The following is a 16,429-nucleotide window of genomic DNA, read 5'->3' on the forward strand; positions in this document are numbered from 1 at the left end:
TTTTCAAAAATTGTTTGGGAAAAAAAAACGTTTGTAACCGAGAATATAGTTGACAATAGTCGATCAATAGAAGAAGGTCTCGAGAGGGTCGATAAATATGTCATTCATTTGTATCATCCAGACGTTTGAGATTTGTCTTTCAAACGTCTTCATGATACAGATTACAATACTATTTTCATGTTAACATTTAATTAATTCTTCTTATCCTTTAACTGCACTTGAATATTTTTATATACCCATTTGAAACTACCATATGTGCATGAAGTATAGATTTTATTACCAACGTTGATTAACCAATCATGGACGATTTACAGATTTTTACGTGCTCCCCCATGTACCGAAAACTGGTCACGTGCTCCCTCATGCCTCAAAAATTAGCCGCATACCAAACCTCTAAATGATAAACTTCATTTACTTATTTTTTTATGTTTTCCTTCTGAAATATTTCACAATATTTTGTTATTCACTAACTTTTGCAGAAAACTGAGTAACTACATTATTTGGGCTATAGCTCATACGTACACCCAGGAGTTGTCGTGGAATTATATCCACGCAGTCCGGATCTTCTGGGCGGATGTTTATCAATATGAAAGCTTGTACGGAACCTGGTACCATTGTTTCTGGCACGCTGATCATAGTATGCCAGACGCTTTAGGGGCGGTGTACGCCAATCAACATTTCAACGATAGAAATAAAAACAAGGTTTTTTTTTTTAATTTCTACGAATCAGCATTCTGACCAACTACCAGTATCACCAAAACCCTTCTCTAAACAGATTTTCCCAACATATTGGACTTTAAAACATAAAGTTTGCTTTTATTTTCTGTACATGCTTTCACCTCACTCTTCCCGGAATTCGGAGTCACAAAAGATAAACGAGTCTACTTCCGGTTTTCGCAAGAAAAGCCTCTCAAGAAAGGTTCAGAGACCGAAAGTAGCAGGTATCTAATAGTTTAAGGCTTGCAAAATATGACACAGTGATTCCGTTTATCCACTGCCGTATGTTATGACTTATAACTACATTCACCGGGAAATAAAGATAGTATTAAATCAAGCCTGCAAAATTTGAAGCGTAATAATGCAATCAACACCGCCAATTCGGTACGAAATACCTACGGGATAGCTTTCAAGGAATTGACGACTGCAAATTAGGAAAGCCAAATTAGGATAGCCGGCATATAGGGCTTCTATGGTGCACTTACGAGTCTAAATATTTGAGTTTTAGGAGTATCACAATAAAACTTGCAAAAAAGAACAAATGCATTCTCATCACATGATCTGGATATTGTGTTCAAATTTTTTGAATTTTCTATAGCTTGAAAGGTTAAATTTTCGGGCCAATCTTTTAACGTGTTCCCTTTATTATTCTTTTTTACTGTTTCAGTAAATGATTTTAATTGTTACAGAAAACTGAGTAACTACATCGTGTGGAGATTAGCTCGCCGGTACACCCAGGAGTTGTCGTGGAATTATATCCACGCAGTCCGCGTCTTCTGGGCGGATGTTTATCAATATGAAAGCTTGTACGGAACCTGGTACCATTGTTTCTGGCACGCTGATCATAGTATGCCAGACGCTTTAGGGGCGCTGTACGCCAATCAACATTTCAACGATAAAAATAAAGACAAGGTTTTTCTTCTATTTAAATAAGCATAATACCTTGACAATCGGGATCATAAAAAACCTGCTTTAAACAGATTTTCCAAAGTAACAAGACAGCTTGTCACGTGATATTGTCCATTTAACATCTAGCAACTCTAACATCACCGCCCGCGGCATGTTTTACCAATGTTACTTGCCTACATCAAACCCTAAGAAAATGGACCATGAACTAATTAGTACAAGCAAAATCATGTAAGATTTCAATGAATGGGCGTGTCATGACATCAATTCAACAATGATTATTTTTTTGCCATTTTTTTTTTTTGCTCGGGATATATGTCATATATAAGTGCGCATGATTGTCATTAGTTGGAGGAATAGTAACAAATTTGGCTTTTGAAACGTGCTTTCGGTACAAGTGTTGTAAGCTGGCTGGTTTTAGAAAATGAAGGTTACGGTTTCATCAGAAGAATCATTTTTATTTGTTTGGGTCGTCAGACCAAACAAATAATGGTAGCGAAATTTCAGACTCTAATGCTGTTAATTGCAAATGCCGAAAGTAGTCCGCTTTTTGAAGCGGTTACTTCCCTCTATATGTAACACTAAGGCCGAAATACTCAGGGGAAATCACTGCGTAAATATGGTCACATGACAGGCGCATTAATTTTCAAGCAAAATAATTCCCGAATGGTCGAAGATTTCTAATATTGTTTTATTCTTTATAGATATATATGCTTATAGTAAGCGCCATGATTATTTACACAAGTGTTAAACAACAGTTAGCGTCGTTATAAACCCTAATTTAGAATAATATGGTTTTCTTCAAGCTGGTCACATATAAATTCACCGTGGCCGAGGGTTTTGCGCGCTCGCTTAGGAAGCGAGAGGTCTGGAGTTTAAATCCCAGTTAAAGCAACTCATTTTCTTTTTCAAATTGTTTAAGTCAAATAAACATTGGGTTGAATATCAGTGTTGCGATTAGTCTTATAGCCAATCTACTACAATTACAACGCTGGAAAGCATAGGTGGCACTATACAAAAACAAATTGTTTTATAATCTCACAACCTTCACCTTTCTGACATTCTGAGGCCCAAACAAATGCAGCGCCTTCTGTGCTTTGATAAAAGATGTCTTTATCGCCACAGATATTCAGTGAAAGTTTAAAGTTTGAAAAAAGTTTATTATGGAACTTTTGAAAACATCGTGTTTTTGAAATTTACCATTTTCTTCACGAAGCTTCTATCCTGTATTAAGCACCTGTCGTACGAAGATTCTTGTTGTATAATAGCAATAGCCATATAAAGCCCCACCAATCCCCTCGTATATTACTCTAAAGATGAACATTGTTTCTTAAAACTCTGTTTATAGATGTATATTGATAAAACACACATGTTTAACAATCCTGCATGTTTTGCATGTTTCCAGAAAATGACATATTCCAAAATATATATTTTATGTTTATATATATATTATTGTTTATGTTTTCTTGCATGTTGTAAAAAAGGTGTTGTTTCTTTTTTTTGATTTTGACTGAGAAACGTTTGTAGTTGGTAAGCAATCTTATGACTTTTCCCTCAGATTTTGTTTAGGATATTTTTCGAATATTAATAAGTTTACATACATGTAAAATTTATGACTAAGTAACGTTTTGTGTTTTTCTAATGTATTTGATTTACTGATAATGATATTTTTAAATTATTTTGAAATTTTAAAAAGAAATTTTACCCAAAATTTGATATGTATAAAAATTTTTCATTTAATATTGAAACCCCTTTAAATTTATTTATTGCTTTATCAATTTTCAGATAATGTTTTTTACATTTAACCCCTAACATTTAATAGTCCCTTTTATAAACATTTATTAACATATATTTTTTGTTAAAAATAAAGGTTTTTTCGCCTGAAAACAGTTTTTTTTATTGGGTTTAAATTTTCTTTTTTAAACCCCCCTAAATTTTTTAAATGGGGGTTGGGACTGGCTTTAAAATTTTGAAATTTCATTCAAAGGGTTTAAAAGGGAAATCCCTAGGTCCAAAAGCCAAAGAAGACATCAATTCGAAATTTCTTTTCATATATCCCGCCGGGGCCCCCTTTTTAAAACAGGAAAAAAATGCCAAAAAAAATTTTAAAAAATATACTCAGAAATAAAATGAAATTTTTTTAGCTATTCTTAGCCCGGTTTGAGTGCTAAGCGTTGCAACGCTTTTTTCAATGTTTGGTCATTTTTCACAATTAAAATAATAATTATATAAAAACAGAGAGAGCGAATGATCTGAAATTGTGCACACAAGTTATTGTTCTATGTCTACATCAAAAAGATTATCAATTTCGGAAAAAAATGTTACAGTCACGAAATTTCAAAAAATCTTAGTGGAGTTCCTTTAATGAAATTTTATTGTCGAAAATTGAGCTTGAGCAAGGCATTATACCAGTGGCAAAGGCTCAGCAGGTTATGGGTTAACGAGGTTAAAAAAAAAAAAAGATGTTTGCAGTTTCGTGAAAGGTGGCAAATACACGAAATCAGCTCTAAATTCTCTTAAAATGGCAATAAAATATACATACTATTTAGCTAAGGTTTTTGTTATTTCATTTAATTTTCTGTAAACTTAGACCCAAAAATTTTTAAAAATTATTTGGCTTTAAAAAATCCTTGGTATTGAAAACACTTATATTTAAAGGGTTATAAAACCCAAATTTTTTCATGACAGTATTTTTTCAAAAAAAATAGTTTTTATTTTAAAAAATATAAAAATGCCCCATTAAAAAAATTTTTCGTTTTTAATTTAATGATTTAAAATTTTTTTAGGGTTTAAGAAATGCTTATGGAAAAAGGGCCCTTATTGACTCTGTAAAAAAACACGGTTTTTGGACTACACAACGAAACAAAAGGGGAAAACCAAAGGGATTAATTTTTTTGATTTTTTTTTTTTCGATCCCCTTTTTTGATTTATTTTTAAACAATCACGGCTGCCAAAGTTTTCAAAATTTAAATTACTTAGCATTTTAAAAATTTAGAGTTGAGTCAGAGCTAGGACTCGGTTATTGTAGGTTTAAAAGGTCCCTTTCAAATATTTTATAGAGAACCCGGAAATTTGGGTTTTAATTGTTAGCTTTAAAACCTTTTTGTTTTTTATTTTTTTGAATGGGAAATATTAAAATTTGTTTTTATTTCCAAAAGATCAGCCGGAAAATTTAGAGAAAACTGTTTTGTCATCACAACTCCCCTTTTTGTCTGGTTTTTTTAAACTAATGGCAAATGTTTTGCAATTGAATCATGATTTAATTTTCAAAAGTTTGGGTCTTATAATAATAAAAAAATTTTTTAGAAATTTGCCCGCCCGTTTTTACATTGTAAATTACCGTTTTCCCCGCTTTAACCCTTTTTTTTTTTCCCTTTTTCTTTGAAAATACGGTATGCCCCCTTTGTCAATCAAGTTTACTTGACATTTTAAAAAGATCAAAAAATAATTTTACATTTGGAAAAAAAAACATGTACATTGGCGAAAAATCGAATGAATGCATTTTGTAAAAAAAGGATCAGGAAAAAAACAAACAAATTAAAAGAATTAAAAAAGGGTTTAAAAATATTAAAGTGATAAAAAACCTGTTTACGTTTTGCTATTTAAAGGGATTAATCGGTTTAAAAAATTTGTAAAATTTTATTTAAAAATACTTGCGGGGTTTAGTTTTAATTTTTTGGGAAGGGCAAGGGTAAAAAAGGACGTTGTTTAAAAGTTTTAAAAATGTATTTTTTTCTATAAAAAATGTTCTCGTGTTTTTTATTTTTTTTCGAATATTTGTACAAAAACAAAAACCCCTTTTTGAAATTTTTAAAAGTGGTAAATTTCGGTAAATTTTCTATGGAAATTAGGTGGGAAAGTTTTTCAATTTTCAAAGAAATGAGCTATTTGCTACTTTTGTATTTTTGACCTTGCTTTTTTTATTTACGGCTATGTCATGTGGGTTACTTTAAAAAATTAATTTTTTTTTGGTTTTAAAAAACCGGGCAGGGGTGTTTTTTTATTGGGAGGAAAAATTTTTTAGCTACCCTTTTAAGGAAGGTCAGGGTTTTTTCGCATTATTGATTGGTTTTCCGGCACGGGTTGGGCCCGGCCCCAAGTTTCCTTCCAAAAGATTTTTTAAAATTTGGGCCATGACGCGTCGGTGTTGGGTTAAAAATATTTAAAAAATTTTTAGGATCCCTTTTAAAAAAGAAACTAAAATCTTTAAATTTTTGGGCCCTTTTATTTTTTTCTTCGTTAGGAAAAGGATAACTTTCTCACCCCCCCCCCCGGCCCCCTTTTTTGGTTTTTTCAATCCCCAAAAGAAATTTAAAGGCCCTAAGCAATGGATTCCCGTATCGGTATTTAAGCCTCTTTTTATAACATCTATATGGCAATTTCTTTCAGATTATTTATGCGAAGAAGTTGTTAGTGTTTTGCTTTTTTCATCTTTGCATACGAAATTTAATTGAATATCCGGAAACTTTGTACTGAAAACGTTCTAATAATGAAATATTTTAGAAAATTGTCAATATGACTTTTTATTCCGTACAGCTTTCAGCATCTACAGATAAGATGGGATATCCTGACATTTACATGAACGATGCTGACATTGACAACATTTATCAACAGGTGACGTTATAGCTTACCTTACGTAATATAGGTTTATTTGTTTGAAGAGCTTTGCATTTAGACTATTTCGTCTTTGGACCTTGAAGTGTTTGAATAATTTTATGGGTTAAATCGTGATGTGACTTTGTTTAATATATCGTATTATACTAAAATATAAGATTTTTACATGCAAAAGCATGCACTGTGGTTTGCAATTTGAAACAACAACAACAACAACAACAATATTAATGCAATTTTTACAACAGGGGTGCCAATTTTCGATTTTGTTTCCATTATAAAAAGGGTTTCTGGTTCTACATGACCAGTATAAGTGTTATTGTGTTAACATCTTTCTTGGGGCAAATTTAAGATTATTTTCTTACTTTTTCTATAAATAGAAATTTTTCTATTTCATGATCATTTCTAAAACGTTTCAGAAACTTCGTTTTATTTTCTTCCAGATATCAATCAATCGAACAGACTACTTCCAAAATCTCTTGAATTTGAATTTGTTCGACAAACAGGATTGGACCCGTCGATTAACATCTGGGGAAGACAGGTCCCGGTGGTTATATAATTCCTACGACACATCGATGACGTTTTATAATTCTTGGAACCAGCTCCTGGTTCCCGCTGGAATTCTGCAGTTCCCTGTGTATGAATGGACTCTTCCACATTATTTCAATTTTGGGTCAATGGGTGGCCTTATGGGACATTATCTGGTACATGCTATAGATAATTGGGGTATGTTCTAATTGTATGTTTTCTCGATGTGTGTTTCTTGTTTATGAGAATTTATTTATTTAATTTTTTTTTGTAAAAAAGGATTTGAAGTCTATTGTTTTCCAATATTTCTTTTTTTTCATTGCCACGAATTTATTTGGAATCGAAAACATTTTCGAAATATTTTCTGAAATCAGAATTCTTGTTTCCGATGCATTCGCAATATAGTGTTCCTGACTTATAATTTTGAATATGTTTAAGGCAAATTTTCAATATGCATGTCCTTCATTTTACCAAAAACTATATTTTACTTGATCTTTGAGATACATAGCTTTTGCGATGAGGGTGCAATGTTCAAGAAACTATACACTTTCAAACGGCGGGTTCGTTTGTCAGAAATCGTTTATATAATTTTGTCTTTAACGGCTTTTATCCTTGACAATAGATGTCAAACGTACCCCAGTATATTGGCTCATACGAGTTAATGTTGTAAATATATTGGACAGTTAAATGATACAAATCTGAAGCTGCAAATAATGGCCATGTAAGGTATTGATTTGTATGAATTTGTTTGATTTTAAGGTGGTTCCTATAACGAGAATGGGGTCTATGGTGCCTGGTATACTAACGCATCTCGGACCAACTACCGGAAAGTGGAAACATGCTTCTCTGATGCTTATGATAATAAAACTATGGGACCATACAAAATTGTCGGTCAGTCTGCGCCTCAGTCGGTATGTATACATGTACATTCAATTAAAGGTACATTAGTCCTTAGAAACAAATTTACAGTTTTACTTCTTTAGAAACAAATACAGTTTAACTTCTTTAGAAAAGGCAAACATGTATTGCATAGTGAAAACTCCCTTAACCGGAAATGCTCTGCCGAAATCGTTCCGGTTTCCGGAGTTCGAAGTTTGCGGTTTACAGAAGCTTTTTTGTACAATGTACTTGTAAAGAAACAGAGGGAAAAAAAATCGGGACAGCGCGAAGTTTTCGGTTAACGTTTTTAGAGGATTCCGGAATACAGAGTATCCGGTTTAGGGAGTTTTTACTGTTATTATGTTTAAATAATGGTTTTACTTAAAATAAGATGCTAGTTACCTAAAGAAAGAAGCGACACATGTGAAATAATTTGTCATAGAAGTAGCAAATGTAAACAAAGTAGTATTTTAACTTCCATACATAATACTTATTCACTATAACTGTACTTATTGCCAAAAAGCAACACAATAAAAGATGGTTTAGGTAATTGGCCATTGAGTAATGTTTTGGATACTATAAAAGTACACCATCAGTAGAAAACTTTTGAGGAATAAAAATAAAAGCATTTATGAAGCGCAATGGGCCTGTAAGAGTAGAGTTCATTTTGATTTTTCTCTATAATTTTTCACATAGATTCTCACTAGTTCTGACTTAAGTAGCATTGATCATTCGTGAATTATATGTGACTGTAAAATTGTTGAAGTTTACTGTGTACAAAAAGGACAGACACGCACGCGATTTTTATACTGAGTTTACCTTCTAAACAGAAATCACGGTGTGAATCTGATTTTTAATTTCTGTCTATTAAACATCTGGTTATTGAAATGCTGACTAATTTTATATAATTAGTTGGACCGCTTCTGTATTTTTCCCTCTTTGTAATTAGTAAATTTGAGATAAAAACAACAAAAGAAGACAGCCGTTGTTATAACAACATTGTTAGCCGAGTAAAGTCACGCACGTACACACTGGTCATACATATATACATTTAAAAAAAAAAAAAACAAACAAAAACATGTATAGCAAAAAAAATTAGTATGTAAAATATACTAATTAATTTCAGACAGAAATTTGTGAAATATGCATGAAATATAGCTTAATTTAATTCAAAAACAAGAATTAAATCATTGATTTTGTAGCAACCGTGCATATGTTTAGTTATAAAGAATTTTGACAGGTTATATGGCACTATATAAATGGTTGTTTGTATATGAAATCTGAGCCGATGAGCCGCTAGGCGAGGGTTATATTTCAAATAACCTTTTATTTACGGTCATATAACATTTCAAGAATCATTGTAATGAATTAATAATACAGCAAACCTTTTTCTTAGAGAAAATGAAATAAATTTCTTCATGAATTAACAAAAGCCGTGTATATAAAACTAAACTTCCCAATTATCCAATGAAAAGCGACGTTACAAACGTGCAGTATTATAAATATGATAAAGACGTCAATAGTGTCCAATGTGCAATGAAAATCCGCGTTACAAACGTTCAAAATTATGACATTATTTTTTAGGCAATATGAACATATTTTTCAGGTACAGGTAAATGGTAGGACGGTTTGCATGGGAAGGCCTGGCAGAGACCAGTGGTATCAGGGGTGGCTTATAAGGTTTGATTTATTGATCATTGATTAAAAATCATTGATTTTAAGCAACATAAGTATCCTGAATTATTCAAGAACTATCGTAATTTTGCGGTTTAAGACCACCAAATGTATTGGTACGGTATCATATATCCAATATATTATTTGTGTCTGAAAAAGTAAATTAAAATAATAAATATTATCATTAAATAAATATTTTTAAAAATATTATTTTAGGCCTATAAGAAGTGGATAGCAGACAATGGGGAAGAGAAACCGACGCCCACACCTCATTATACTAACGATCAGAGCTTCTTCCTGGCATATGCTCAAGTAAAAAACAATTTTTGAACTACCACTTTTAATATTCAGCTACCAATTTTAATTTTTAACCGAATTGTTCAATTCACAAAAACAATTGCAACTTTTCGGTCTTTTAAAGTTAAAACAAAATTTGTGAAAGTTGCTCTTAGGCACGTCGAGGTGTTTGGAGCCAATTTAAAATAATATTTGCAAATGCAGATAAACGTGTTGTTTCGAGTTATATGTATGTCGAAGAAAACAGCACTTTTTTACAAAATGCTCATGCAGTAATGGGTTTATTCTGGAGATAATCTTTTACAATAGAAGCTTAAATTGATGTTGTTTGATACATGTTAGCTGTGCTTCATTGACGTAAAATCTGTAATTATAATGAAATATATTCGGTTGTTGTTTCAGACTAACTGTTTCACAAGGACAGATGCACTAAGCTACTACTATGCCCAGGTACAAAGACTACCCGAGGACGTGAGGTAAGAAACAAAACTAGTCGGATATAAGGGAAGTAAACAATGGAGTCTATTTCAAAACTCTCTGACCAGAGAACATTAAAATTAAGACTTGTGACGCAAAACATTACCTTTGATTTTCATTGCATGTTAACAAATAATACTAGGGACTGTTTGCAGTGCCTTATTTATATAGATACAGTACAATCTCTACAAAGCAACATCCTTGAAGTTGAAGCTGAGAGGTTTTACTTTAGAGAGGTCAATTTATGAATTATTACTTTGAGAAGAACTGATACTACTGTTGTAAAGAGGTAGTTGCGGTGCAGAGGGTTGTTTTGGTAATTTCGGTGCAGAGGGCTGTTTTGGTAATTGTGGTGCTACGGGCTGTTTTGGTAATTGTGGTGGTACGGGCTGTTCTGGTAATTGTAGTGCAGAGGGCTGTTATGGTAATTGTGGTGCAGAGGGCTGTTTTGTAATTATGGTTCTAAGGGCTGCTTTGGTAATTGCGGTGCTAAGGGCTGTTCTGGTAATTGAGGTGCAGAGGGCTTTTATGGTAATTGTGGTGCTGAGGGCTGTTCTGGTTATTGAGGTGCAGAGAGTTGGTCTGGAAATTGAGGTGCAGAGCGCTGTTCTAGTAATTGCGGTGCAGAGGGTTGTATCGTAATTGTGGTGCAGAGGGCTGTTCTGCTTATAAAGGTGCAGAGGGTTGTTCTGTTAATTGCGGTGCAGAGGGTTTTCTAGTGATTGCGGTGCAGAGGGTTGTTCTGGTAATTGTGATGCAAAGGGTTGTCCTGGTAATTGCGGTGCAGAAGGTTGTTCTGGTAATAATAGATGCAGAGGGCTGTTCTGGTAATTGCTATTAGAGGGCTGTTCTGGTTATGCGGTGCAGAGGCCTGTTCTGGTTATTGAGGTGCAGAGCGCTGTTCTAATAATTGCGGTGCAGAGGGTTGTATCGTAATTGTGATGCAGAGGGCTGTTCTGCTTATAAAGGTGCAGAGGGTTGTTCTGGTAATTGCGGTGCAGAGGGTTTTCTAGTAATTGCGGTGCAGAGGGTTGTTCTGGTAATTGTGGCGCAGAGGGTTGTCCTGGTAATTGCCGGTGCATAAGGCTGTTTCTGGAAATAATAGATGCAGAGGGCTGTTCTGGTAATTACTATCAGAGGGCTGTTCTGGTTATTGCGGTGCAGAGGGCTGTTTCTGGTAATTGCGGTGCAGAGGGCTGTTCTGGCAATTGTGGTGCAGAGGCTGTTCTGGTAATTGCAGTGCAGAGGGCTGTTCTTGGTAATTGCGATGCAGAGGGCTGTTCTGGTAGTTGCGGGTGCAGAGGGCTGTTCTGGTAATTGCGATGCATAGGGCAGTTCTGGTAATTGCGGTGCAGAGGGCTATTTTGGTAATTTCGGTGCAGAGGGCTGCTCTGGTAATTGCGGTGCAGAGGGCTGTTCTGGTTATAGCGGTGCAGAGGAATGTTCTGGTAATTGCGGTGCAGAGGGCTGCTATGGTAATTGCGGTGCAGAGGGTTTTTATGTATAGGTTGTACTGTATGCGTTTAATATTTGACAAAGTGCAATGCACATTGATCATGCATCTTAAGTCTAGCTGAGGTTTGCTTCAATCATTTTTATAGACGTCAAAACTTTTATTTTTTCTGCTAAGCTGAGTGGCCTATTTACTGTATTTTACCATTTCAGGACCAACACGGCACTTTCCCTGCTGACGGAGTTTACACAGGCGTTCAACTGTCCGGCAGGGTCGAAAATGAACGCGCCAAAGAAATGTGATACATATTAAAATCGCCTGAACATCTTGAAAAAAGATAAACATTTTTATACTCAGATTTAAAATACTCAACTATCGTGTCAGGAATTGTTACATATATATTAAATTTCTCAAAGATGATTTGAATGTTATAAGCATATTCATTCTCAATTTGGAAATGGAATTTTATACTTTCTCTCAAAAAATAATTTCTGTTGCAGTTTTGTAAATGACAGATTGTTATTTCTGATCACTTCACATAGAATTTGCGCAAAAATGGAGTAAATCTACCGGTAACGTTCGAAAGGAAGAAAGCATTCACGTTTTAGTGTTCGTAACGTTCAATGTGGCCATACCACGTGACTTTTCGGGTACGGAACACGCCGATTTTTCACCCGATTCAGGTATGTTTTTTATTCATAACTTATTTATTACTCAACCGATTTTGATCAGATAAGGCGCAGAGTACCCGTAATTATATCAGTTATCCACGGTATATCAAAATTCTGAAAACCCCTGAATGGTTTTTGAGAACATTCGAGTACAGTTTTCTTTTCATAGCCTGGGCCGAGGGGAACGGTACACACTCATTTGTCATAACAAGCAATTTCTAGCAAGTCATATGTTTTTTTACACTATTTCATAGAAAAATACATGTTAAATCTGATATATTTACTATGTCCAATGTATCGAGTGAATGCAGTGATGTTTTAGCATATTTTCATAAAGTTATGTTGAAATGGTACGGAACACACTGTTATTTCAAAAGATACAGTACACACACAATTTCTGTCTTTGAAACAATTCTAAAATGAAAACTATAAAAAAAAATTTGAATTATAATGTGAGGATTTTTTTCATAGTTATACATTTTATTAATTTAAACGATAACCCAGGGACCTGTTTTGCAAAGTATCATTATGCCTACAGTTTGATGTGAACAGGATTATTCAAAAAATAAAAGAACATTTTGAGAGTATGTTGCGCAAAATTCGATTTTGTATGTTGAGCAATTAATATTTGGCTATAGAATGTTAAAATTTTAGGGAGGGATACGGAAGACATTCAAAAAAAAATTTTTTTTTATTTTCATTTGAAACAATTAGGTATATTCGTTTGGATTATAAAACGAATTGTGAAATTCATGGACATCTGTTATGTGCGATTATTATTTAATTTAATTTGTTTGTTCGAATATATAAATGGGACTGTCTAAACGTTTGTATGAATACATAAACAAACAAGTTGGAAATATATGTTCCTTGCAACATGTTGTTAAAATAATCGAATTTGGAGAAAAAACGCTGGTTTTGATGTAAGTGGATCCGGAAAGTTTAAAGTTTTTTGCGGCCACATGATATTTGGTATGAAATAATCTGGCCAGGGTCCCAAAAACTAACTGCATGTAATCTAAATTATCAAATTATCTACATATAGACAAATATATTTCGCAGTTTTATATGCAATCAAAATTAATAATTTGAAGAACCCATATGGGAACAAGGCCTGTTATATATCGTAACGTAGTTTTATACAAGGTAACCTTGTTACATATATATGAAAGGATAAAAATGTTAGGAAAATTTGGTAAAATTATGCCTATCTTGGACTTTCATTTCAAGATGCATTAAACACTCGAGTTCATGGATATGGTGTGCTTGCGTGTTTGTGATAAAAATAAAATGATATTTTAATAATACCCATTTTGTCAATCAAATGCTATGGATTTTGGAGGCTGCGTTCTGTTTTATATACTTCATGAAGTAGGTACGAGACCACAAGTGACTTCGATGTTTCGATTTTTTATGTGAGAAGTTTTCTTACTTCCGTACAGAATGTCGGTCGTTTTACTCAGGTGCCTGTTCGTCCTTTTATTTATACCCAAAGGGGCACTTGTAAAACTCGAAAGTCGCCACATGATAATGTCAGTTTTATTAGGCGTGAAACCAAATCGAAAATGACATAATTACATGAATTAAAAGTTATTTTTAAAGCTTCATGCTTTTAAACCTTCAAAATTAAGCAATGGCGACTACAATTTTATTTGTTTGGGTCGTCAAACCAATAAATAATGGTAGCGAAATTTCAGGCTCTGATATGCTTATTTGCAAAATAAGAAAGTAATCCGAACCCCTGGAAGCGGTTTACTTACCTTTATATGTACTCTAACGCTGAAAAAATAAGGGGGGATCACTGTAATATGATTGTCAAATGACGGGCGCATTAATTTTCAAGCCTTCTCGGAGAAGAAAAAGTAGTTCCCGATTGGTCAGATTTCAAATATTGTGTAATTCTTTACAAATATACATGTAATATTAAGCTCCATGATTATTTACATCAGTGTCAAACGAAATTAATAAGGGTTACAAACCCTAATTTAGAATGATATGGTTTTCTTCAGACTGTTATCTTATAACTTCCCCGTGGTCGAGGGGGTTACACGCTCATTTAGGAAGAGAGATGTCCTGAGTTCAAATCCTAGTTAAGGCAACTCATGTTTTTTGTTTTTGTTTTAATTGTTTAAGCCAAATAAACAATGAATTACATATCACTATTGCAATAAGCCTTATAGCCCAATTTACTAGTTATGACACTAGAAACAACATTGGTGGCACTATACAAAAACAAATTGGTTTACAATCTCACAGCCTTCACCTTTCTGACATTCTGAGACCCAAACAAATTCAGCGCCTTCTGTGATTTGATTTAATTAAACATGGGACCATGATATTGCAAAATTGTACCTTGTAGACTTGCTTATTAACAAAATATAAATATATATAAACTGTTATCAAGTTATGATACTTTTCAGAGCTTTAGTTTATGACCTTGTTTTATTTTTTCAGGATGTATCTTACTTCACTTAAACTAAAAAAAATAACAATAAACAACAATGAACATAGCATTATATAACAACATTTTCTTTCTATAGAGCGCAACTACCTGATTCTGTGAAGATCGAAGTGTTTAACATACCCTAGTTTATTTTAAATAGGACAATTACATGGAGGTTGTAAATGTTAAGCGTGATCTCTTGAAATATAGTGCACAAATACATATAAACATTACAAGTAAGCATTATGATACATTGCAAAACAGGTCCCTGTGTTCTCGTTTTAATTAATAAAATGTATAACTATGAAAAAAATCACTCCCATTATAATTGAAATTAAATTTTAATATATTTTATTTTAGAATTATTACAAGGACAGAAATTGTTGTGTGTACCGTATCTTTTGAAATAACAGTGTGTTCCGTACCATTTCAACATAACTTTATGAAAATATGCTAAAACATCACTGCATTCACTTGATACATTGGATATAGTAAATATATCAGATTTAATATGTATTTTTCTATGAAATAGTGTCAAAAAAACATATGACTTGCTAGAAATTGCTTGTTATGACAAAATGAGTGTGTACCGTTCCCCTCGGCCCAGGCTATGAAAAAAAAAACTGTACTCGAATGTTCTCAAAAACCATTCAAGGGTTTTCAGAATTTTGAATATACCGTGGATAGCTGATATAATTACGGGTACTCTGCGCCTTATCTGATCAAAATCGGTTGAGTAATAAATAAGTTATGAATAAAAAACATACCTGAATCGGGTGAAAAATCGGCGTGTTCCGTACCCGAAAAGTCACGTGGTATGGCCACATTGACGTTTTACATTTTATGATCAAGATCACGTTTTGTTGTACATCTGCTGACTGTGTTAGAGTCACTAGTGAACAATTATTAATAAAACGGTACAGACGTACATGAAACAGTAGAATTATACATGTTTATATACATATATATTATGTCATAAACATGTATATATTATAACTCTGAACCCTAATACATGTGCAAATATTGTAGATATAACATATCTCCAGTCAAAACACACAAGATATAAGACTTAATAATTTTACTAAAAATGCATTCTGATACATATAAATCGATGTTAATACATTTCGCAACGAAATTCATTAGATGCTTTTTAAAAAAATTAATTGCCATTGTCAACTACTACATGTATTATATTATTAATATTGTATATAACGTAGATTGTATCACATGTCATCAAATGATATATATGCACATTTGTACTTAAACATTGCTTACTTAAATGTGTATAGTAAATTTTGAAATTAATTTATTGACAATAAGCTATGCTATTCCAGTTTGTATTTTCATAAATTATTTACCATTTTTCATTTTAATTTTAATCATTATGCCTGAAAATTTAAGAATTTCTATTGAATTATGTTTTTGAGAATTGTGTAAGGCACATTTCATATTATACTTTCAAAATATATGTATGTAAGATGTTTACCAATCTTTGTGTTTAATTTTATTCAATTACATGTACACAGCTGTTTAAAGATATATGCCATGCTCATGATTGTGTATACACATTTGATAATTGCACATATTACTAAAATGGCATATCCTGTAGCAGTAAAGAAAACGGTTCATATTCATGTGTCATCCGCTATATTTGAGAGTAACAACTGCTATAAAAGTTGAAAATTTGTCCTTCAAAAGTTGTTCCCCTTTCATAATTGAAAATAAGCTTATTGTCGGCGTTGCTTCTAACAATTTACAAGACTTGGCCATTTC

General features: G+C 33.0%; 1 protein-coding gene across 1 annotated transcript; it reads left to right on the forward strand.

The window, feature by feature from the left end:
• Nucleotides 1-6,156: 6,156 nt before the first annotated feature.
• Nucleotides 6,157-11,962, forward strand: LOC132717596 (endothelin-converting enzyme homolog). Its single transcript, XM_060701088.1, has 7 exons — nt 6,157-6,237; nt 6,678-6,960; nt 7,522-7,673; nt 9,248-9,321; nt 9,532-9,627; nt 10,015-10,088; nt 11,755-11,962. The coding sequence occupies exons 1-5, from the start codon at nt 6,181-6,183 to the stop codon at nt 9,548-9,550; spliced, it is 585 nt and encodes a 194-aa protein (XP_060557071.1). The 5' UTR covers nt 6,157-6,180; the 3' UTR covers nt 9,551-9,627; nt 10,015-10,088; nt 11,755-11,962.
• Nucleotides 11,963-16,429: the final 4,467 nt, after the last annotated feature.

This window comes from Ruditapes philippinarum, unplaced genomic scaffold (genome assembly GCF_026571515.1).
Source record: "Ruditapes philippinarum isolate M1 unplaced genomic scaffold, ASM2657151v2 ctg3385_1_1_1_1, whole genome shotgun sequence".
Lineage (NCBI taxonomy): Eukaryota > Metazoa > Mollusca > Bivalvia > Venerida > Veneridae > Ruditapes > Ruditapes philippinarum.